The sequence below is a fragment of the Nestor notabilis genome, unplaced genomic scaffold (genome assembly GCF_000696875.1).
Source record: "Nestor notabilis isolate BGI_N333 unplaced genomic scaffold, ASM69687v1 scaffold4318, whole genome shotgun sequence".
In the NCBI taxonomy this organism is placed as follows: Eukaryota; Metazoa; Chordata; class Aves; order Psittaciformes; family Psittacidae; genus Nestor; species Nestor notabilis.
Genome location: NW_009938686.1, coordinates 38,178 through 63,145, shown reverse-complemented (window position 1 = coordinate 63,145; position 24,968 = coordinate 38,178). Strand labels below are relative to the sequence as shown.

Sequence of the window (24,968 nt, the reverse complement as noted above, 5' to 3'; positions counted from 1 at the left end):
AAGCACATCAGGTGACATTAAATGTGGAATGAAAGGATTTGGGACTCCACCACTGTAGATCTCTAAACCTTGCTAAAAGCATTTAACCCTAACTGAATGCTTTGGGTGGAGTTTGGGGGATGCATTTGTCTCATTGTTAAATATCACCTTTTGAGAAGTGGATTTTGGGACTGAAGCTGGAGAGAAGTGGGAGAAAGCCACACAAAGCAGGAGTAATCACACTCCTGGGGAAAAAAGTATGGGTGAAGAATGAAGCAGAACATGTTGTAGCTCTGCTGGGCTGCACCTTGACTTTGGCACTGGTGTTTAGTGTTGGTGAAATGCTAAGAATACTTTGCTTTCATGTGACCTGCTGAGAGGTTCTGGGGTGGATCTTCATCCATAACAATGTAAACCTAAAAACAATAAAAGATCTGACAAGTATAGTGAAATAAGAGTGAAATAATATCAATGAGAAGCACTTCTTGTCTGGGATGGACCTCCTGTTTCAGTGGTGAGGCCATGGATGGATGTTCTTCTTTAGCTGCTTTTGCTGCAAACTCTTTCTTTCTTCCAAAACTGCTGCGAGGAGCAGTTTCAGTGGGAAATGTACCGTGGTTCTGCTGGGGAAAGGAATCATGTGAGTTTTCCAGTGTGTTTAACATTATAATGAAGATGAATATGAGCTAACCCTGCTGATGCGATGTGGTGGAGCTGCTGCTGAGTGCTTCTGGTTCAAGCTGGGGAAGGGCCAGATCTGCTCAGCTACATTTAGAAGAGTTGTAGTGCTTAAGTCTGGGATTCCTAAATGTTCTAATACAAAATCTTCAACTTTCATCAAATTCCAATTGGAATCCAAAGAAATTGTATCTTTGCGATCCATGCTGAAGTCGGTATGAGCTGCAGGTGCTTGATGCTTTGGGATGATTTTGCATCTTGACTCCAATCCAATTTGAGCCAGAATTAAACCAGAGCAAGGACAAGGGTCAGGTCTTGAACCTGGGAAAACACAATCCCAGAGTGCAGGCTGGGATCTGTCTTGCTGGGAGCAGCTCTGTGGGAGGGCACCTGGGGAACACAAGCTCAATAGGAGTGAACAGTGTGCAGCTGCAGCAATGAAAGGCAGTAAGATGCTGGGGAACATCAACAAGGGCATCACCACTGGGATAAAGATGTGGTTAAGGGAGCTAGAATGAAGTTAAAACTCACTCAGAGTCATCACTATCACTTGACACTAACGTGATGGGGGTTGGAACTAGATGATCTTAAGGTCCTTTTCAACCCTAACTATGCTATGATTCTGTGATGCCAGATCCCTGCTGCTGCTCTGAAGTGTTCCTCAGTGAACTCTCCGAGCACAGTAAGTTACAGCTTTTGAGCAAGGTTTGCTTTTTCCTTCCTGTTTTCCTCTGGGTTTGTATCATTTCAACAATTGGGGTTCTTGGAAAGTGCATCTGTTGGAGGCTCTTCCTCCGAGTGGCCACGAACATGAAAACAGCTCTTCAGAATGAGCTTTGCTGCATCACACATTCTGCTCCTGACACCCAATATTTGGAATTCAGCGTGGGATAGATAATCTGAGCTCTGCTTTAATAAAGCTTGTGACTCCTGGAGTGTGAAACTAGCGGCAGTTTCTGATGGGATGCAGGCTCCAGGCTGTTATCTTATTAAAAGCAAGGTTTTGTGGGTGCAGGTGGGATCTCAAAGCACTAGAACCTCCCTGATGGAGTGGGAAGCGGACGAGGAGATTTTGAGGTGGAACTCTCTATGCTTGACTGGGCAGATGAAATAAATTGAATGAAAATATTCATTTGAGGATTTCCTCTTCAACATTGTCTATGTCTGTGTTGAAGGAATATGTGTTTGAAGAGGAATTCTGCAAACTGTTGTGATGGTGCAAAGTCTAACACAGGCAGACCACGTAGTCTTTGCAGAACTTAAACTGGAGTGTTTTCTCTTAGGCGTAGGGCTCATCCACCCTGTGACTCCTCATTAGCTCTTTGAAATAAGTGTGTCTTGTCATTAATGTTTAATGTCTGGTTAATCAGTAAGGGATTTTCTCCATAGAGTTATTCCCTGGCAGTGTTCAAGGCCAGGTTGGACACAGGGGCTTGGAGCAACCTGCTCTAGTGGAAGGTGTCCTTAGAGCAACCTGCTCCAGTGGAAGGTGTCCCTGCCTGTGACAGGGGTTGGAACTGGAGGAGCTTTAAGGTCCCTTCCAGCCCAAATCAGTCTGGGATTCTATGACTTAATGATTCCTATCTAGAGCACACACCCGTGGATTTAAGATCATTTCAGTGTCTACTTTATATTGTGCCTCCTGCTGTATGTGCCGTGGAAGCTTTAGAGCATCTACTGGATTCCCAACATCAAATCTGCCTTTGTGCCTCCATTGAGTGCAGGGAGGTGGTTGCTGCAGCACATGGAAGTAGGTTGTGTGAATCTGCTGGTGCTCTCCTGACCACAGCCAGCAGAGGCCAACTTAAGCAATGTAGTAGATGCCCTGGATACAGCCAATGCACTTGTATAGGGTGGATCTGGCCGCTTGTTTTAGCAGCGTTGGAGCCTGCTGTAAAGAAGGGCAAACAATTTGTTAACTTGGTTTTCTAATCCTGGTGAAACTTCGGGTAGAGGGGAAAAAAATCCCATCTTTGAGTCCACAAACACAAAATCCTACTGTATTTAACAAGAGGGAGATTATTTCTTTGAAGCTAACTGGTACCCTTTGTGCTGTGTTTGTGGTGGCAGGTGTTAGCTAATAGATTGGGGCTGGATAGATTCCTTAAATAAATACTTTTTTGGGAAAACTATCTCTAAGCTGCAATTCTGCTGCTAAATAAGGAGTGCTAATGAACGTCTTGTCAAGCAAAGACCATATCTGTTCCCCAAAAGTTGCTCTAGTCTCTAGCTCTTCGCTGCAGCTTTGGTTCTCTTTAGATGGTGGCAGTCTTTGACACGCTTCCTTAAGCATGTCATGTTTCTGTGTGAGTGAGGTCGGTTCCTGAGTCCAGGGTTTTGAAGGTCTCTGCTGTAGCTGGTGAGTATCCCTTCCTTAAAAAATTGTAGGAAAAACAGTCCTGGAAAGGATGGATGGAAATCTCATCCGGGAGTCCAGTGTCCTGAAATGCTGGTGCTGAGACCACTTCCGAATGGTCCTGGAGCTGATTCCTCCGTGACCAATGGGAACAATCAGACATTGGAATAATCTCCAAAGGGAAGTGGTGACTCCCCAGCAATGAACACTCTTAAGATTGGGCTGGACAAGGTGCTGGGGATCTAGTGGAGGTCATGCTGTGCCTGGAAAGGTTGGACCAGCTAATCCTTGAGGTCCCTTCCAACCTGGGATTCTGGGATTCTATGGAGTTTATTATGAGGGTGCTGAGGCGCTGGCACAGGGTGCCCAGAGAAGCTGTGGCTGCCCCATCCCTGGCAGTGTTCAAGGCCAGGTTGGACACAGGGGCTTGGAGCAACCTGCTCTAGTGGAAGGTGTCCCTGCCCGGGGCAGGGGTTGGAGCTGGAGGAGCTTTAAGGCCCCTTCAACCCAAACCATTCAGTGAATCTGTGATGACATCTCCATGAAGCAGAGTCTGCTCTGTCTCAGTGGAAGGTTGCAGTGACCACAGGCTGGAAAAACTTGTCCATTCCTGCCTGCAAAGGCTGCTGAGGGTGGTGGTGGGATGTGTTAACAGTGCTACAACACTCCTGCCCTCTTGTCCTCCAGGCTTCTTTGGTGTAAACCGTATGTATGTTCACGTTTGGTTCTTACACACAAATCTGAATGGTGGCAAAACCCCTGCGTAGCTTTGAAGCAGGAATCCTAGAATCGTTTGTGTTGGAAGGGGCCTTAAAGCTCCTCCAGCTCCAACCCCTGCCCCGGGCAGGGACACCTTCCACTAGAGCAGGTTGCTCCAAGCCCCTGTGTCCAACCTGGCCTTGAACACTGCCAGGGATGTTTAATATCCAGCAAAGCTGATGCAAAGGAAGATGATCTGTTACAGGAGACCCACGAGCACAGGCTGACTATATTTAGAGATCACAGACCTAAATCTACCGTAAATCGAGCACGAATCTGGACTCATTCCATGTGCTCCAGTTGAAGAGGCTTTGGATTCACGTGTGTGTAAATGAGATCAGAATCTGGCTGCTGCTCGACGGTGGCCAGAGCGAGCGTGAATGAAATCCCCAGCAGAAGCAGAGCTTTGCTCTCAGAACTGAGCCCCCCCAACTGGCAAAGTCTCACCAGAGCATTGAGCTCCTGAGAGATGCTGCAGACAGAAAATGAATTAGAGGATAAAGAAGTGAAAATGAGCTGGCAGGATCTTTAGGTGACTCATCAGGTGCATCTTGCAGTCTCTTTCTGAGAAGTAATGAAATCCCATGTTCTAACAATATTTGCACTGCAGCAGGGAAATGCATAAATATTGGGCTCAATTAATGAAATTAGAGGATTTGACCAAAAAAGCCATAGTGCTGGCTCAGAAACAATCCCTCTCCCTATTTGCTGCGCTTGTAGTTGGAGAGGAAAAGCCCCTGTTTTCCCTTCACATCCAAGATAGGCAAGACCTGGGCAGCCACAGGATTGCTTTGGGCAGGCACCTGCAGCTCCAGGACTTCCACTGTCACCCCAAGGAAGTTCTCGAGCTGATGGGTGTAGAAAACCCCTTGTAGGTATCTGGTCATGAGCCTCCCAGCCTTTGGATTTTGGGATTGGTGAGGGTAGACACATCTTGTCTCTGCCAACAGCAAAGGTTGTCTCTTTGTGTCCCTCAATCCCTCTTTTTCAGCTGTAAAATGGGGAATAATGGTTTTCCTTCAAAAGGGAAGTTTTCCTCTGGGAAGAGACCTGTGGATACGTGCATCAAGCCTGTGACATTTGGATATTCCAGTAACTCATTGCATGTGGTGGAGTTCATCGCAGAGCTTCAATACTGCAGTGAGAGGTGGATTTGGGGTGAAATACTGGGGTTACTGGTATCAGTGGGTGAATTGATGCTATTTGTAGCAGAGCAATTACCTTATTCCAACAGTATTTTAATGTATTTATATTTGGGGAAGGTGCTGAACCTCGGGTGAAGAATGGCAGAGCAGGGAGCTGGAGCAGCTCTGCTCTGGAGCCAGGCTGAGAGAGCTGGGCTGGGGCAGCTGGAGAAGAGAAGGCTCCTCAAGGGGACACCTTAGAGCAGCTCCAGGGCCTAAAGGGGCTCCAGGAAACCTGGAGAGGGGCTTTGGACAAGGGATGGAGGGACAGGACAAGGGGAATGGCTTGAACCTGCCAGAGGGGAGATTGAGATGAGCTCTGAGGCAGAAGCTCTTCCCTGTGAGGGTGCTGAGGCGCTGGCACAGGGTGCCCAGAGAAGCTGTGGCTGCCCCATCCCTGGCAGTGTTCAAGGCCAGGTTGGACACAGGGGCTTGGAGCAACCTGCTCTAGTGGAAGGTGTCCCTGCCCGGGGCAGGGGTTGGAGCTGGAGGAGCTTTAAAGTACCTCCCAAGCCAAAACACTTTGTGATTCTAATGATAAACTCTTAAGGGTGGGTGCCTGTGTTGCAGACTATGAGCATGGCACTTGCGTAGGGATTCTGGTGGGTAATCCTGAGCTCTCCAAGCAAAAAGAGCTATCGCCGTCTTAGGCTTTATCAGCAGCAAGAGCAGAACTCCCAGGTTATCCTACCCTTGCTTTGGCACAGCTACAACTGTTGTTGGAATCATTTGTCTGGTTTCTGGCGTCTTTGATTCAAGAGGATGTTGACAAATTGGAAAGATGTAAAAGAGCCACGAGGGTGGTTAAAAGATTGGCAAATGTGCCTTGCCAGCAAACAGCCAGTCTCCTGGCTCGGGTGGATTCTGTACTTATTTTCCCTTACATGAAGGTTAACGGGTGTTTTTAGCAGCTCCAAGTACCTGTGTGAGGAACAAAAATAGACAGTGCTGGAGGCTGTCAGACAGAGGTGGAATACAAGCTGGTGCTGATGTTGAAGCCAGCCTTGAGCTGAACAGAAAGGTTTTTAATAGTAAAAGCAATGATTTGGTGTGATATTTTAGAGAAGTCCAGGGTTTTAATCCATCTCTGGAATTATAGACATCAAAATCAGGAATTTTATTCTTATTTTAGAGCTTATAATTTACATTTAGGTGTATTTCATGGAGGACAACCTCTGGCTTTATTAGGCACGGGGCAAACTCTATGGGTTTATGTCTATGCCAGAGCATCTCTTGATGTGCAGCTACTCATTAGCTCTACCTGCACCTCACGTGGGATGTTGTTTCCTCAGTGCTCATAGATCTTTGCTGTCTGAGCCAGATTTGGGGTGTTTGATGCTGCTGAATGACACTCAGTAAGTCACAGTAGGCGCTCGTGAGAGTTTTAACTGAGATTTTTCCTCTTCACGAGCGCTTCGTGGTGCGTTTCCCTTGTGCAGAATCAAAACTCGTGGTGCTTTATTCTAAATCCAGGTTTGGCGTGAAGAGCTACTCGTTGTCTGTCCCTGCAGGGCTTCCTTGCTCCACCTTTGTTCCCCAGCAAGCCTCAGTTTCCGCAGGAAGCTCATCCAAGGAGAGGCTGTGCTAAATTTACCTTGAGATCTCCGTGCGGCAGTTCCCGAGATGATTCTCAGTTTGTAAAGCTCAGAGCAGAGCACAAAGTCTGCTGTTATTTCTTATCACTCAATAGAAGAAGAATATGGTCTCTGCGTGGCTGGTCGGACTGGCCACGCAGATAGGAAGGAGCTCAGTGTGTCTAAAGGATCTCTAAATGCATCCTGGAAGGATGCTGAAAATGGGTCTGTTTTAACGCAGTCATTCATTCACTACAACAGCTCAAAAGATGAATATTTGGGGTTTCACTGCTTGGTTTTTTATACGTAATATTCTCTTTTATCTTTTCTAGCTGTGGGGAGCTCAAAAAATCAAGCAGGTAATACCCTTTTTTTCCCTATTTGGTGATTATTGTCAACCCTTGCTGTTTTATTTCCTCTTTGCTAAGCGTCGCTGTCCTCTTCTCCGTTATTGACTTTGCCAGTTGCTGTTTTGTCTTGCCACAGGAATGTAAATGCAGCGAACACTTGCCACCAAAGGCTCTGATTTTTTTTTCCTCTTTGTATTTATATATTTTGATGTCTTCATTTTCTCCTTCCTGTCTAGTCAAGAGATTTCTTGTCTCCAGTCTTTTGAAAATAGTTTGACAGTTCCTTGGTAAGGTTTGTAACTATGTCGTACCTCCCTCCTCTGCAATCCCAGATCACTTGGGGATGGATTTCTCCTCCCCAGCCACTTAGTGCCAGTGCAACCTCCTGTAAAATTAGGTTAAAAATGGTCCAAGTGACCTTTGTTGTCTATTTATTAGTAAAACATTTAGGATTTCCATGGATATTGGGCTGTCCACAGCCACCAGCGCTGCTTGAGGAGCTGTGGATACAAATAAAGATTGAGTTCTCCAGCATTTCCCAATCCTGTGGCACACGAGGGGGCTTTATTTGGGTGACCCTTATGGTGACAACCGGAGTCGACAACACCTGTAGGGTTTTTATCCCATTTCAGATCCTGAAGCAGCATTTCAGGCTTCCTATGATGTGCAGAGTTTCAACCAGGACATTAAGCTGCACCTCAGCGGAGATGCTGAGAACAGGCAGGGACAGGAAATCAGTTTCCCTTTTCCCATCCTAAATCTGCATTTCTCCCCCTGGGGTTAAGGTGTAGCAGGGCGGGACGTTATAGCACCAAGAAAGAGCCACTTTCTGTAGTTCAGGTTAAAGAATGTACTTCTACATTATTAACTTATGCTCAGTTACTTCAGGAGAGGGGTAAGCAGTGGTGGGAGGAGATTTGGTGGAGGCTCTTGAGCAATAACTCCCTTGGTTAAAAGCAAGGAGGGTGCTGAGTAGTCGCTGGTGGAAGGTGCTATTTGTAGAGGCTGAGCACTGCCTTTGCTGCTGTGCCTTCACCCTGTCTCTCTGCTGACTCTTTTCCAGGCCATCATCCATCCCGATACAAATGAGACCATCTTCATGCCTTTCCGAATGTCAGGTAGAGTATGTCCCAATTGGGCCAACAGTAATTTTACTGGGAATCTGTACAAAATGCCTTCTTTTTTCCTCCTGATACTGAATTGCAGCTTGTAAGCATTTAGATTAAGCTCAGCAAGTAGTTCAAATGCCCAAGTCTCTTTGCAGATGAGGAGAATTTGGGTCCTAAATGCCTATGGGAGATTTAGTGCTTAATATTTTCCTTTCCTTCAGAGGTTTTAATGTGAACTCAAGCATTTGGCATTTTGAAGTATCCAACACTATAATGGGCACTTTAATTCTGTAGTAATAACAAAGCTTGATGCCCAATGACCAGTTCAGGGGTTTATTTTCCAGGAGAGAATGGGATAAGCCCTATTTTTCCATGTGTGTGGTACCTAATAGCCATGGCATTGGAAGCACAGGAAGGATCAGCTTCTCTGAGGCTTATCCAGGCTGCTTAATGGTAAAATCATTGCCTCCTCCTTCACACTTCGGGGTGTCCCTTTGCCATGCACAGGTCCACAGCTACCTCTGCTGTGAGTTGAATAGCAGCTCTTTTGAGGATGAAGTTCAGCCTTGGTTCTTTCCCAAAGGACTTACTTAAATAAATAGGACCTTTCCCATGTTTTTTAGGGGAGCATCTTCACCTGAATGCTGGGCATAGGGGGAATATAACAGGATTGATGGGTTTTGCTCTCCAGTTCTTTGGAGAAGGGTGATGTTGAGGGTGAAGTGGAAGGAAGAAAAGCCAGAACCCTCTGTTTGCTGGTTCTGTATTTCATTCTTTAATTATTCTTCCTCTCAGATCTTTGCCCCTTTTCTGACTGTAAATTGGATCCATGAGGCTTAATTCAGGAATATTGGTAAAATGCTCCAAGACCTTCTAGTGGAAGTCATAGAGATGAATTATAATTAGCACAGAAATTGGCAGACTTAGCAGGGGAAAAATGTGAAGCATTTGATTTTTGTGGCACTCAATAGGATTTGGGGTAAAGGCTTCTCTCTAATATAGAGCTTTAACTTAGACCTGTGATTAAAGAGTCCCTCTCTCCTCTGCGATGCAAATACACTTTCTTCAGCTTACACCCTCTTGCTTCTTCTACTGACCTAGAAATAAATGAGCTCTCCTGGTATAAAATCACTCATGGAGAGGTTGATAAAGCAGATGGTGAAAGAGGAAGATCCCACCTCTGGTGGCATGGTCCTGCTTCTTAACTGGCATGGGCTCTGCGGCTTGTTCGATGGCTTCATGAGCGGCTTTGGCATGCTGTAGTGATGGGACCAGGCTCAACAAGAAGGGAAGGGGCACGGAAAGCTGGAGAGTGTTCTCCTGGGTTAGTGAGGGTAGGTTGTGGGAGGGTCTGATGAGCAACAGAGCTGGCACGAGGAAGGGAACAGATTGTGTGACTGAGCCTGGGAAGGGGGGCAGGATCTCCCCCTTCCCATGGCAGCAAGCCACTAGGTCAGCTCAGATAGCAGCATCCAGCTCCTCCTCCTCTGGACCGAGCAGCTCCTGGTCTGAGCTCTCATCCCCTTGCTTCTGCTGATGTGAGGTTTTGCTGGCTGCTGAGCCCAGCTCAACAACATAATGCCCTCTGAAGTGCTAATGCCACATACTGGAACAGTCTGGGCTTACTAGAGTAAGCTTCAGGGTCTAGATGATACATGTTTCAGGGGCAGTCTTAGACCACAACCCAAGAAAAGCAGATAGAGGATGAGAGGGGGATGAGTTAAAATCAGGAGGCTGCTCTAGTTGGTACTTGCTGCATGAGTCCACGTCCCAGTGGTGGTGCAGAGCTGGTGGAAGCGAGTGCAGCCCATCATGCCAGGTTTGAATCATGGTATCATGGAATGGTTTGGGTTGGAAGGGACCTTTAAGCTCCTCCACTTCCAACCCCCTGTCATGGGCAGGGACACCTTCCACTAGAGCAGGTTGCTCCAAGCCCCTGTGTCCAACCTGGCCTTGAACACTGCCGGGGATGGGGCTTTGACTTCTACCCTGATCCATGCCTTAGATATGATGTCTTTCCATCCCAAAACCATGTATTAAAATGAATGCATCTCTCTTTGTTTTTAATAGGTTACATTCCCTTTGGAACACCCATCGTAAGTATTTTAACATCTCTCCCCGTTTTGTTTGCAAGTACCAAGAAATGCATCTTTTAGCACTCTCAGACAATTCTCCACATGCCACCTTCATGCTCCCACAGGGTTCCCATTGCATGTTAGCAAGGTCTTCACCGTGTAAAAGCTGCCCTATGCACGTGGTGCTTGAGGTTACTCATCTACCGAACGTCATTCACTCAGCCCCGTGCAACATCTTCAGCTTCATCCTTCCCTTCTGGGAAAAGGGAAGACCAAGATGAGCTCATTGCCTGCAAAATGCAACTTCTGCAACTCTCAGATTTCATCTTTGGGCACTTCTTTTTCTGTTTTGGGTTTTCATTTGCATGTTTTACAAGTCTCCTCCCGAACGTGACGAGCTGCAGCACGGCGAGGCCCGTGTCGTGCGCTCCCGTCTCGATTAAGTACAACAGCGAGTGCTTTCCATGGGGTTACTGCTAAGGGTGCTTTGAGTTTGTACTTGTTCTTGGGGAATTTGTAAGCATTTGGGTGCTCTCGGTAGCGGGAGCCAGAAGGGAGATAATTCTGCCTGTCTGCTGAAACCTCAGCTCCTCTTTGGGAATGGGAATCATTAATTAATCCCTTTTATGAATGGGGAAACTGAGGCATGGAGTTCTGCCTTAAATTGCTCAATATCGGTGCCAGAAGGTCCTCAGAGCCACCAGGTCTTGGCTCATCGTATTCAATCACGTGTATTAAGATGGTTGAAGGAGCAAAATCTGCTCAATTTGATCTTCTGAACCCAGTGGACTGTGGCACAGTCCTTCATTAAAGGTAAGAACCCCTGCGGACCGGTGATAGCGGGTTGCCACCGCCTAAAAGGAGAACCCATCACATCCATTACTGTGTTGTGGTGGGAAAGGGCTTGGTGGGAACTTTGTATGGGGCATTTTCAAAGAAAAGGTTAAACAAAAATGAGTTAACGCTCAAACTGACAATGAAATCGGCCCCAATCCAGAGCTGTCAGAGGAGCCGCGAGCTGTCAGATGAGCCCAATTTCACTCGCTGTAAAGGATAAACTGGAACCTCTTGTCATTTACAAAGAGGAGGAGAAAAAAAAAAAAAAAAACCCCATACCCAAACGTTTCAAATGTTAAAATTAAAATGTAACATTTATGCCAATCGATCTGTGAAATTTAGTGACAAAATTGGCAGCCTGCTCTAGCATAAAAACAGTTTGAGTCTTGCATTTCACATAGGGGGATGGGATTTCCTCAAGAGAGACTCAACGTGCCTGTGGTGGGCTCTGGCTGTGTCGGTGTGGCTGTCCTCACCTCCGAAGCCACCAGCCCGGTGTGACTGCTCCAGTGTTTGGGGGTCACTTAAACACCCCACACAGATACCAGCAGAGATGTGATCACATAATGTATTACCAGGTTTACTCCCTCTCAGTCAATACATGATGCTGCCGATATACATCTTGGTTTGGGTTTTTTTCCTCCCCCTATAGCTAATGCAAAATAATTCAGTTTGGTTTAGCTCATTGTGAAAGAGATTAAGGTCTTGCTGAAGATAATCGTTTCTTTTCTGGCCAAAGCAGCTACTCCCCTGACACATCAAATCTTGTGGCTGTTTATTCTTCCCCCGAGTTGCAATCATTTGCTTTTCTTTTCAGCTTCCATCCTTTCCATGCTCAAGCTCACAGTTTGATCCCAGAATCGGTTGCAGAGTGAGGACAGGATGGGGGATATGTCAGTGGAGGGAGAGTTTGTGTTTGCTCACTCAGATGTCAGCCCAGGAGGGAGCAAATCCAGCCACTTGCGTTATAGAATCCCAGCCTGGTTTGGGTTGGAAGGGACCTTTAAGCTCCTCCAGCTCCAACCCCCTGCCCCGGGCAGGGACACCTTCCACTAGAGCAGGTTGCTCCAAGCCCCTGTGTCCAGCCTGGCCTTGAACACTGCCAGGGATTAATAACCTCTGCTGTAGGGGTGAGATGTGCAGGACAGCTGCTGGGCTACAGCCTTTTCCCTGGGCTTGGGTCTCATCCCAGGGATGGAAGGCTCTAAGGAGGAAGATTTATCTGCATGTAGGGAATTCAGCCCAAGGCTCAGGTTGAAGATGGAGCAGAAGCCATGCTGCTGTTCCCAGCTGCCACCCACCTCTTTAAGCACCTTATTTTCCCCAACCTTTCAAAATGGGGGGTCTTGTTGAGGGTTCAAAGTCCATAGAGCAGACCTGGGTGTTAATATGGGGTCGCAGACAACTCTCACTGGCACACAGAGCAGGACTTGGGCCTTGCAAGAGGAGACCTCGTAATGCAAACAGAGCCTACAGATGTCCAAGCAGTGGCTTTAGCCCCATCTTTGGTGCCACGAAAGACCCTTCACACCTGATAGGCAATTAAATTTTATAGCTGGTACTTTTCTAAGTGTTTAGAAGCTTTTTGTCTATTTTGTTTTCCTTCTTAGTTATTTTTTCCCCCTGACAGTAATTAAAAGTGAAATTGTACATTTCTTGACAGACTCTTGCACATATGGAGAGTTTGCATTTAAACGTGCCTCTTTCAGTCATACAGATTTTGGGTGCTCTTCTTTATTTATTTATTTTCCTCTTCTATTTCCCTCAGCGCTCAGCTTCAGCTGACAATGCAAGTGCCTGCCTGGAGTCTTCCCTTTCTCCTCCAGAGCCTCATTAGCCTGGTGGCTGCAGGGCTAGAAGCCAGTCCTAGGGTGAAGAAGTCCATTGCCTCTTGAATTCATTTGGCTAAGAGCAGCGCTGGAGTAATTAATGACGAGAGCCACATATTGAATGGAAATGGTAAATTAGTGTAACTTGCACAGCCTGGCGCTCAGCCAGTGTACAAAGTAGCTGTAACTTCACGAGAGGCTGGAGGAGGAAAAGCTGGAGGAGGAGGAGGAGAAGGGAACGAAGATGGAAATGAAATCAGGCCTCCCAACCCTATTACCCTTTTGTTTGTTGTTATTTCTCTCTTCTGTCCTTAAGTGCAGAAGTTGCCTTCTCTTCAACTGGTGCTGCTGCAGATGTGGGGAGATGGCTTTAGCTTGTCCTTCCTTCCAGCAGGCTCTCAGTGCTCCAAATAGGGAAGCTTGTTCTCTTCTTAGGAATAAACCTAAAGAAAATGGTATGAAAGACAGTCTGAGCGTGGGGATGAACTCACAGCCTTCTTGTCCACATGCTTTGGAGATGTTTCGGTTCACATGACTGTCCTGACAATAAATGTATTTGGATTTAAAGGGAGTTAGTTGTTCAGTCTTTACACTCATAACAAAGATCAGAGGTGACTTTGCAACAAGAAGGACATCTTCTTCAGAAACTATCAATCAGACATCCTGCTCATTGCAGGGGGGTTGGACTAGATGAACTTTGAAGGTCCCTTCCAACCCAAACCATGATATAAATCATGATGCAGGCAGAGAGGAAATGACAATGATATTATAGGAAGTATCTCATCGTAGCTATTTCTTGGGGTTGGACTAGATGAACTTTGAGGTTCTCTTCCAACCCAAGCTGTTCTATGATTCTTATCCAAGGACTCATCTTCCTGTCCATGTTTTTTGGGTTTATTGTCGGAAGTCCCTGTGCTTTGCATCCCTTCCTCTTCTTCACCTTCTTCTGTTGAGTACAGCACATCAACAACTCTCTCTTAAAACAAAATCCAGGCTCCCAAACAGGAGCACAAGTGCTTCCAGGTGTCACTCCCGTCTTCAGATGTTCAAATGGGATTTAATTCTTGTGCTTGAAACAGCAAATGTGCCAAAGGAAAATAAGAACAACCCCCCTTCACTGCCAAGAGTAACAACTTTGAACTCCTGCATTCATGCAATGTTGAAGTTCTCCTCCAGAAATACCTAGATTAAAGAAGTGATTACATTTTAATGAACTAATCTTTGGGCATTATCTGCTGCCAGACTCTTTTCAAGGTGTGTTGCAAGCAATAAATAAGATGCAAAGTGTTCATGGGCAGCTACATTACCCAGTTTTACTACTGGAAAGCTGAGAAACAATAGGCAGAAGGGAATTTCAATAACTAGAATGAAATAAAGCCGTAAATGAAGATCGTTTATTCAAGACATTAGAAGTGAGCTTGCTGTTTGCACGCCTGGAAGAGCACCAAGAGGAACCAACAATTCTTTTACTAATGAGCAACTCTCTTCTCTTGCAGGTTGTTGGTCTTCTCTTGCCCAACCAGACGCTGGCATCCACTGTGTTTTGGCAGGTAATGCCTGAATCTTGCCTAGATGCATGTGGCTATTCTGCATTGACAATGATTTAGTTAATGGGGAGATGATGTGGCTGGATATAATTAGGGAAAGGTTTGGTAGGTCTGGAAGGGGCTATTTGCAAACTATTGGGTCTACTTTCCAGTGATGCCAGTACAAGGGAGATGCAGAATAATCTAGGATCTCAAAATCAGCTTTCTGGACCCATCTTGTATAGGTGTAGAATCCCAGCCTGGTTGGGGTTGAAGGGACCTTAAAGCTCCTCCAGTTGCAACCCCTGCCCTGGGCAGGGACACCTTCCACTAGAGTGGGTTGCTCCAAGCCCCATCCAGCCTGGCCTGGATCTCTGTGTGTAGGGAGCTGTGGGTGTTATTTCCCATTAAAATTCCAGGGATTAAGAGAAGAGGAGGAAACGTGCACGTGAATGAGTTACATCCATAGTAAACACGCCACTGAAGTATCATTTCAGCAGTAACTGAAATGAAAGAACAAGTTCTTTTCAGGCTTATTTTTAGTTGTGAATGTCTTTTTATTGTCTACAGTGTAAGTGATGATAGAGAATTATGCAGTTAAGAAATATCAAAGCAGAATGGGATCTGCTTAGTATGTTAGAAAGACTGCAGGACCAAGAATATGTTGGTATGTGCCAGTAACTTGTGGTTTGGTGTGTTTAGCTGTAACTTGTGCCATGTGGCATCACCTGCTGGGAGTGGGATGGTGGCTGGAGACATCTACACTCATTCATGTTTGTGAAGGCAACTTGCCTCCCCTGCTTTTAGAGTCATAGAATCCCAGCCTGGTTTGGGTTGAAGGGACCTTGAAGCTCCTCCAGCTCCAACCCCTGCCACGGGCAGGGACACCTTCCACTAGAGCAGGTTGCTCCAAGCCCCTGTGTCCAACCTGGCCTTGAACACTGCCAGGGATGGGGCAGCCACAGCTTCTCTGGGCACCCTGTGCCAATGTCTCACTACCCTGAGAGGGGTGGAACTGGATGAGTTTGAAGGTCCCTCCCAACCCAAACCAGTCTGTGATTCTATGAGCTGGCTGCTGGGCTTAATGCTACATCTTAGCAGCAGTATGGATTTGGTGCTGATGAAAGACCAACAGCACCAAGGTGTTGTGTGGAGGTGGATTTGGCCAGGAGAAGAGTTGCACATCAAACATAGAGGGAAGCAGAGCTGCTCTCTGGGCTCTGGGTGCCTTGGGATTTCTGTCCCTCCCTTTGGAGGGCATTAAATCAGATGCAGGTTATACGCGAGCCTTCACAAAGAGGTGGCAAGTTGTGAGCAGGCCCAAGGGGACAGTTTTCCTGCAACACTCCCACGTTTTTACAGATTTATTTGACTTTCTTGTGGTGAAGTTACGTTCATGCCTATCTCTTGTTTCCTCCTCAGTGGTTGAATCAGAGCCACAATGCTTGCGTCAACTATGCAAACCGCAACGCGACAAAGGTGAGGAGACCCAGCATCTGTGGTGTGCGTGGTGGGTTAGCTCTGTTTTGGCACAGAAACACAACTCTTGTCTCTCCACTGCTAATAGGCACTCTGGAGTTGGCACAGTGATGGGTTTATAGGCTGGCTGTTCTCCTGTGTAGGCTTCCATGTCAAACCTCAGCTGTAAATGGTGTGAGGATCACTTGAGGCGCATAAGCAGTGCTCAGTGCCTTAGAGCTGAACCAGTAACCAGTTCTAACTGGTATGAAATGGTTTCATTTGATATGGAAATGAGCACAAGGCAAAGTGGTATCTGAGTTTTTGGGTAGCAAAAGGCGGCTCCATGATCACCCTGGTGTCTTCTGAGGACTTTATATGTGCTGACGGCAACGGTGGTGGAAGTGGTGGGGCTGTTCCTCCTCTCTTCCATCACTTTATCCATCAGTCATTACACGCTGGGAACTGGAGGCTCAAGACAGGAAGCTGAGTTGGAAACCATCCAGCTCATTGAGATAACATTTCAACCACAGATATTTCATGTGGAGAGTTTGGGGCTCATCACTAGTGTATAAGAATAACTCCGTTTGTACCATTTGCTGAATTTCATCCTTCCTTTGAGCTGTTATTAATATTATCCTTTTCTGATGCCAATTAATTTTCCAGTCCCTTTAACCTTGCTCACGAGGCTCCAATTTGCCTTTCTTTTGCCTCTGCTACATGACAGACCATGTGTCACAGAACATTGTGACAGAAATGAAACCTGTCTCTGGTCTCAAACAAATGCAGTGAAAACAACCCCAAAAAGCAGAGTTGCAGTTTAATAACCAGGAGTTTGTTTAGTGAAAATATGTTCTATTTTCTCTTTCCAAAGCCTTCTCCGACGTCCAAGTTCATCCAGGGCTACTTGGGAGCTGTCATAAGTGCTGTCTCAATAGCAGTGGGTAACGCTTTATATCTCTATATGTTTCACTACTAACTGCTCCCTTACTGTGGTTTTGAGATGTTTGTTTGAATTGCCAAGCATGTTTGTCTTATAATTGACAGAATTCAGTCTATATAACCAGGAAATGTTGAAACTGTGAGGTGTTTCTGTCCATGCATGCCCCAACTTCCCGACAGAAGGAGATTTCTACTGCTGATGGCTTCCTGCACCATGGCTTTGATGCTGGAGGAACTCAAATCATCCACACGTGCATTAACTGGTGGGGAATTAGCCTGGTTTAAGCTAAAAGAGGGACTTTGAGGCTGTGGAACATGCTGAACAAAGGCAGGCTTTGAAAGATGTTCTGGTAGGTCACCACCTTGAACTGAAAGATCCAAAGCACTCAAAATGACCTGTGGATGGTGTTCAACCTGGAAACGTGTTTGGGTTATAGCTGAGGTCATGTGTAAGAGAGGAGCTTTAAACAATGCTAAAACCATGGTCTCATCAGGCTTTTAATACTCCGACTCCCCAGAATCAGGAGGTGACATCTGTGCAGGGTTGGTAATGCCCAAGGAAGCAGGTACATGTCTCAGGAGCAACTTATGGAAGTTCTTTCTTGCACTGGGTTTTCAAGTAAGCTTCTGAACAGCGTGGTTGTACCTTTCCTGCTGGGCCAGTAAAGATCCCACATCAGTCTGTGTTCGTTTCCCTCCGACCAAGGCTCTTTTCCTTTTTCTCAAGCCACAGACATCCTTTTCCAGGCATTCTTATTGCAAACAGACTGTGCCATGGGAAGAGGTCAGCCCTTAGGGAACTGATTCAGGGAACTGTACTGGCAGGACAAGGGGGAATGGGTTCAGTCCCAGACAGGGGAGATTTAGGTTGGATCTAAGGCAGAAGCTCTTCCCTGTGAGGGTGCTGAGGCGCTGGCACAGGGTGCCCAGAGAAGCTGTGGCTGCCCCATCCCTGGCAGTGTTCAAGGGCAGGTTGGACACAGGGGCTTGGAGCAACCTGCTCTAGTGGAAGGTGTCCCTGCCCGGGGCAGGGGTTGGAGCTGGAGGAGCTTTAAGCTCCCTTCCAACACAAACCAGTCTATGATTTTCAGCCTGTTCACCACAGTGTTTATACCCAGACTCCTCAATTCACCTTCAGGAAGAAGCTGCATGGAGTGGTTTAGGTTTCTTTACAAGGTAAAATGTCTGTCTAGAGCAGACTGGGGATTATTAGAACTGTGGAAGCAGGAGCTCCTGGCAGTGAGTGGTGTGGCACATCATGTCCACAGTGGACAGGAGAAAGCCTGCAGAAGGCGTATCTCTCTTCTCCTGCAGACAGCTTTGCAAAGGACATAGAGCTGGTGAAGCACCTTGAGGTTTTGAGTGGAAACTGTCCATTTACTGGATGCACTTTTGCTTGACAGTTGTCCATCTCTGGCTTGGCTCACTCACTGGTTGCTGTGCTGCTCCTCTTCCTCACCTGTGTTATCCCTTCACTGCAGAACCAACCCAGGCTGCACACACAGCAGCCTTGTGTTGGTGTGAGCTCCCACCCTTCATAACCCCATGAAGACGTGTTCACACCAGCTTCAGCTTCTGCAGCTGAAATACCATGTGAGGCCCCATCCCACCCGCCTCAACCCTCTGTCCACTGTTCCTGGTGTGGCATGGGAAGGCCTTCTCAGTCCCTAGCTCAGGTGTTTCCACCTTGTGACTCAGGAAAGCAAAGCTCTCCAGCTTGATGTGCTGCTGCTGCTCAGAAGCTTCCTTCCAGCCCCCAGCCCCGCTGCAGCAGAGCAGAGGGCTGATGTCTGGTTCCACACTGTTGGCATTAATGCTCCTCTCCATTTTGGCAACAAGGGCAGATAGAGGGCAGGAGACATGGAGAAGTGATTTGGACAGAGCTTTGTCACCCTGAGAAGCTGACAGGCTTTGGTAAGGAAACCACTTGGGCAGTGAGAGGTGATGTCCGTGTTGGGACAGCTGGAGCAGGTCTTGGAAAGCTCTGGTTCCTCCTCAGCTGGCTGCAAAGGAGGTGAAGCAGAGGTAGGTTCACAGTGCAGAAGTGTCACCATCAGTGGTGCTGTGAGAAACACTCCTTCTGTGAACTGGTGTGTAAAGCTACACCGAGACACCTGGGCAGCCTGATGTAGTTGAAGATGTCCCTGCTCATTGCAGGGGGTTGGAACTGGAGGAGCTTTGAAGGTCCCTTCCAACCCAAACCATTCTATGAGTCTATGACTTAGAGAGCAGAGAAGTTACAGTGAAGCAGCAGTGGCCTCCTGTTACTGCAAGGTGGCCGTCACCACTGGTGGCTTGTGGGTGGCTTGCTGATGGTAGATCACCTCTTTGTCCCATCATAGTTATATCTCCATTAGTTGTGCTGTCTCCTCAGTAGCAGTAGGTAGTGGAGGAGCTGATGGTATGTACAGAGCAATGAGCTTTGAGTAAACACAGAAATTGAAGTGATGCTGGGATTTATTTGTCCACATAACTTGTAGGTGCATCTCCAGCAGGAGCCTTAATGCCTGGTTGTCTTGCCCACTTTAGCTGTCCAGCACTGGAGATCTTTCAAAGCACTACAAGGAAAGGTATTCTGTACCAACAGGATTCCAGGCTTGTGCACGAGGAAATCTTCCTTCAGTGGTGTGGATACCAAAAGGTGTTTCTCCCTACTTGTAAAAGTGCCACGATGGCCCCACCAGACTGGGCTTCCCCTGGGATGCTCTTGGCATGTAATAGCAGGGGTTTTGTAGTTGTGGTGCTCTGAGTATTGTTATGGGAGGGGACAAGAGCTTTCCTTAGATCCATTGATGTAGTTAGGAGAGTGAGGAAGAGCAGCAGCCTTCATGGATACTTCCTCCTTCCTGATGTAGGAATGGAGGTCTTCTTTCAAGCGAGCACGTGGAGTGTGCAAAAGTGAGATGTGCAACTGATGTCCCCATAGTGTGTCCCCATAGATGAGTGTGTCCCCATAGTGTGTCCCCATAGATGAGTGTGTCCCCATAGATGAGCTGCTGGGGACACAACTGTGTGTGTTACAGCTTTGTGTCCTGGTGATCCATAGCAGCGCTTCCCGCGTGCTCTACTCCCAGTGCAGAGCAGCCTGGAGAAAATCCTGCAGAGCAGGGAGGGATTTTTACGTTGCAGATCCCTGGATTAAGATCCAGCGTGTCCTCGAGTGCTTCGTGCTTTGTTTTTAAATGATGATGACAAATAACACAGAACCAGCCCCGAGGTTCATTACGTTGGGTTGGAAGGTCTCAGCCCTCATTAAGTGATCTCTGCTGTCAGTTAGCAACAAATCACCTCCCAGTGTGAGCCTATTAGGACCAGATGACCTGAAAACAAGTGCCACTACCTCCAGTGGTCTGCTGAGACCTGCTATTAATTAAACTGAGCCCCTTCCACCTTTGCAGTTGGCAAGTGAGGCAGGGAGAAGGCTCACGAGTGACAGATGAGTGGACTTGTGATAGTGCTTCCATCACCTCCACCCTCCACGGCTTTATCTAACAGAGAGGGACAAACAAATGTCTTTCTCACATGTACCGAGGAGCAGATTTTGGCTTTGGGCTTCTTGCAGTTAAACTGAAAGTCTTGGAAATCTTTGCAGATAACCTGATTCTTTTCCCATTTTAGAGAGAGGGAGGAATTGCTGTCGGAGAGAGGTGATGCTTCTCTCTTGGATCCAGCGCTACATCTGGGATCCTGATTCACAGCTCTTCAGGATGAGGTTTTGGAGGAATCAATATTCTTTTTTTCTATGTTTTCCAGTATTTCAGTATTTCCCCCCAGTATTACCCCTCACTGAAGAGAGACATTGAGGTGCTGGAGGGGCCAGAGAAGGACACCGGAGCTGGAGCAGGGCCTGGAGCACAAGTGTGATGAGGAAGCGCTGAGGGACCTGGGGGTTTAGTGTGGAGAAGAGAAGGCTCAGGGGGGACCTGATCGCTCTCTGCAACTGCCTGACAGGAGGATGGAGCCAGGAGGGGGCTGGTCTCTGCTCCCAAGGGATGGAACAAGGGATGGGACAAGAGGAAGCGGCCTCAAGCTGCCCCAGGGCAGGTTTAGCTGGAGCTGAGGAACAATTCCTTGCCCAGAGGGTGCTCAGGCATTGCAACAGGCTGCCCAGGGCAGGGCTGAAGGCACCGTCCCTGCAAGTGTTCACAGCCCGTGGAGCCGAGGCCTCAGTGCCAGGGGTTAGTGGTGGCCTTGGCAGGGCTAGGAATGGTTGGACTGGTTGAGCTTGAAGGTCTTTTCCAACCTGGCTGATTCTGTGATTCTGTGAATATTCCTATTGTTTCCCCCTATTCCCAACCCAATTCACAACATAGCTCCATGCAGGGAAAGCTGTGCCAGGCCCAGGATTTTCTCTCTTCTGCCATGCAGTACTCTGGTTGTAGCCATCACTTGAAGTCAGGCTAGAAAAGATATCAGAAGGGATAATGGTAAGACTGAGTGTGGGGAATGAGGTGAAGAGGTTGATATAACAGATCTCTTCCATCCCTAACTTCTTATGCCAGGTTGGACACAGGGGCTTGGAGCAACCTGCTCTAGTGGAAGGTGTCCCTGCCCATGGCAGGGGGCTGGAAGTGGAGGAGCTTTAAGGTCCCTCCCAACTCAAACCACTCTGGGATTCTATGTCCTTTTTGCTTGTGGCAGACACTATGTTTAGAGGAGTCTCATTACTGTTCAGTAACCTAGATTTCTCTTTCTCCTTCTGTGATTGTAGCTTATTTTTAGCACATTCTCCATCCACCACCCTCCTTCATGCCTTTTCTTTGGATTCCTCTTGTTTTAATGCTTTTCTGAGCAGTAATTGTTATTTTTTAATGTATTTCTTCATACAGTTGAGTGGATTCCTGGGATTGGGCCCTATTTGCTGATATCTGGCTGCTGTTCATGGTTGTGCTGGATGAAGTGTAGTTAATATCAGCTGGTTTTCCTAAGCAAGGCAAACAAAGGCAGAGAGTGGTAAAAGGACTTGAGGAAGACCAAGTGTCTTTGAAATGTTTAGGTTTTGGGGTTTTTCCCCCAGTATTCCAGCACCAGGAGCTATATTGATTGGAGGGTTTCATGCAGAAACCCTTTCCAGCAGACACACACAGACATACATGCTTTAATTCTGTCATGCTCTTAAAAGGATAAAAAAGCAACATAATCAAAATGAATCTTATTGTTAATAACTGGTTTTTAATGTATCTTGTAAGTAGGTTTCTTAATTTCAGATCCAAACTCAATTTGCTCTTATGCTGTTGATCCCTTTTGCTTCTGACCCAGCTCTTCATAGAATCCCAGAGTGGTTTGTGTTGAAAGGGAGCTTAAAGCCCCTCCAGCTCCAACCCCTGCCCCGGGCAGGGACAACTTCCACTAGAGCAGGTTGCTCCAAGCCCCTGTGTCCAACCTGGCCTTGAACACTGCCAGGGATGGGGCAGCCACAGCTTCTCTGGGCACCCTGTGCCAGCGACTCAGCACCCTCCCAGGGAAGATACCGCATCAGTGCTATGGACTTAGACCATAACTTCAGCTTGAGGTCACAAGTGATTCTTGGGGCTGCAAACACCTTTCAGATTAAACCAGATCCAGACAAGGGCTGTGAGCAGCCACTGTCTCGTTTCTGGGTGGTCACTGGTGCTGAGACCTGCAGGCTGGAGGCTGGTGGAGCCTGTGGTGGAGGGTCATTGGGTTTCTCTGTACATTCTCCCTGAAGCATCTCACAGCAGTGGTGTTACTGCCATTGGTTTCTGTAGTCTTTGGATCAGAGCTTTGTGCATCAGGTTTTTAATTGCCACCTGAGGTTCTGCCAAGACCAGCTCCAAACCTTGCTCCTTGTGATGCTGAGGACCCCGTGCAGACTCTCCTAGAGGTTCCTTTCTTCTGCCAGTATCCTTTGGCCACATTTGACATCTCCCAGTGAGCAGTGTACTGTCACTCAGCTTGGTGCTCTGGTCATTAGCTCATTGTCCATCTGTTGACCGCTCTGCGTACCCTGGAGGTGCCATATACATTGGTACTGCTGGCATTGTCCTCCTCTGTTGGCAGGACGGGCTCTAATCAGACCACAGCAAGCCTGGCAGGCATACAGAGCGTGTTTTACATATAGAGGTGTATGCAACTTTACCAGGAACCCTCTTATTCTGACCACCAGTGCATGATGGCACTGAACTTCCCCCTTGTGATAGGGCTTTGATTCCCCTGATGGAAGGAGAAGCAAAACCACGTGTGAGACCAGGCACCTCTGCAGTGGAGGGATGGTGGAGTCTGCCCCAGTTATAAAAGCTCCCTCCTTCCCCTGTCAAATACAGCAGGGTTTGTAACTTCTAACAAGGTTTTCATTAAGTGCAGGTTTGGGATTGATGATCTTGTCAGTACAAAGGCAAATAAATACGTTGTTCTCACTTAGCAACCTGAGCTAAATTCTGACAAAAGTAGGTGTTTTGTCTTCTTTTGTTTGAGAGAGATGTAATGACATGTAACCATGACTCCCAGCCACGCTGTGTGTTTCATATTGATTTATGCACTTAAAATGTACCTGCTCAGGACTTGAACGTAACCTTGGGTTAAAAATGCAGGTGATTAATGCCATTAATAACTTTGGTGCTATCAGCTACTAATGACTCACCCCAGAGTCACTGCTGGAGTCACCTCCTGGAGTACAGGAGGGTGTTTGAAGCAGCTTTTCACAGGCAGAGCCAGGTCTTTTCATTTTAAAAGTGGTTCCATGCTTCCTGACCCTAAATCCTGCCTCCAGACAAGGCAGTGGAGGTAGGGACCTGATGCCAGTGTGGTTTACTGATGCTCTGGCTTTATTGTGTGGTGTGTGAGCAGTGCTTTCACAGACTGTGGAAGTGTACGGAGTAAGACTGGAGTATGTGTAAACACAAACCAGGCTAAAACTGCAGAGAATCACAGAAACAGAGAATAGAACAGTTCGGGTTGGAAGGGACCTTAAAGCTCCTCCAGCTCCAACCCCTGCCCCGGGCAGGGACACCTTCCACTAGAGCAGGTTGCTCCAAGCCCCTGTGTCCAACCTGCCCTTGAACACTGCCAGGGATGGGGCAGCCACAGCTTCTCTGGGCACCCTGTGCCAGCACCTCAGCACCCTCACAGGGAAGAGCTTCTGCCCAAGAGCTCATCTCAATCTCCCCTCTGGCAGGGTCAAGCCATTCCCCTTGTCCTGTCCCTCCATCCCTTGTCCAAAGCCCCTCTCCAGGTTTCCTGGAGCCCCTTTAGGCCCTGGAGCTGCTCTAAGGTGTCCTCTTGAGGAGCCTTCTCTTCTCCAGCTGCCCCAGCCCAGCTCTCTCAGCCTGGCTCCAGAGCAGAGCTGCTCCAGCCCTCGCAGCAGCTTCAAATCACTCCTCTCTGATACAAGTGTCAGTTATCCTGGGGCAACTTTCTTCTGTACAGAAGCTCTGGAGTTGTTATTTCCAAGAAAATACAGCTTTTGGGGGAATTCTGTGATTGCAGTTGGGTGTCTGCAGAGCTTCTGAGTTCTTGAAACACTGTAATTTGTCTCAGAGATTTTTGGTTGTATTCCCACAGGTTCACAGATGATCGCTCATGCAGTATCTCAGCTGCAGTTGGAACTGGCTGAGCACAGAGGTTACACAAAAATTAGAATTCCTAAATTTTATATTTAGCTCTATTAGAAGAAGGAAGCTGTGTGGGAGTCTCATCCGCAAAGCCCAGTGTGGGTCTGAGAGATCAGAGGAAAGCAGAGGCTGCTCCTGGACAAATGGACATGGCACAAATGATATTTTTAAACAAGCTGGATTCTCCCCACCCCCAAAAAAAGTATTGAGCAAAATCAAAACGTGCTTCCTCTTGAAAACATCCCTTAGAACCCAAACCACTCACAATCACCCAGGATTTGAGCAGAAGGGTTGTATTTTCTTCTCCTGAGGAAGCTGAGAGGTGAAGTCTGCTCAAGCCTAACATTAGTGCTGTAGGACAATGTTAGTGTTGTACGGGTTGTGTCACAGCCGCCTTTACAAGCCCTGTGCTCCCACCCTGACTGCCATAGCTCAGTGACCTGGAGCACTGATGCCACTGGGGACGTGGAGCTGCTGGAGCGAGGCCAGAGGAGGCCCCGGAGCTGCTGCGAGGGCTGGAGCAGCTCTGCTCTGGAGCCAGGCTGAGAGAGCTGGGCTGGGGCAGCTGGAGAAGAGAAGGCTCCTCAAGGGGACACCTTAGAGCAGCTCCAGTGCCTAAAGGGGCTCCAGGAAACCTGGAGAGGGGCTTTGGACAAGGGATGGAGGCACAGGACAAGGGGAATGGCTTGAACCTGCCAGAGGGGAGACTGAGATGAGCTCTTGGGCAGAAGCTCTTCCCTG

The 24,968-nt window shown here is 47.5% G+C and overlaps 1 protein-coding gene across 1 annotated transcript in view; it reads left to right on the top strand.

Moving 5' to 3' along the window:
* LOC104409556 (sideroflexin-5) overlaps window positions 1-24,968 on the top strand; it is a gene marked incomplete at both ends in the record, with an annotated part of 57,714 nt that overhangs the window by 9,743 nt on the left and 23,003 nt on the right. The window contains 6 exons of the mRNA XM_010019462.1: window positions 6,863-6,889; window positions 7,944-7,998; window positions 10,060-10,085; window positions 14,227-14,280; window positions 15,679-15,735; window positions 16,589-16,654. Coding sequence (XP_010017764.1) covers window positions 6,863-6,889; window positions 7,944-7,998; window positions 10,060-10,085; window positions 14,227-14,280; window positions 15,679-15,735; window positions 16,589-16,654 — 285 coding nt within the window. The remainder of the gene's footprint in view (window positions 1-6,862; window positions 6,890-7,943; window positions 7,999-10,059; window positions 10,086-14,226; window positions 14,281-15,678; window positions 15,736-16,588; window positions 16,655-24,968) is intronic.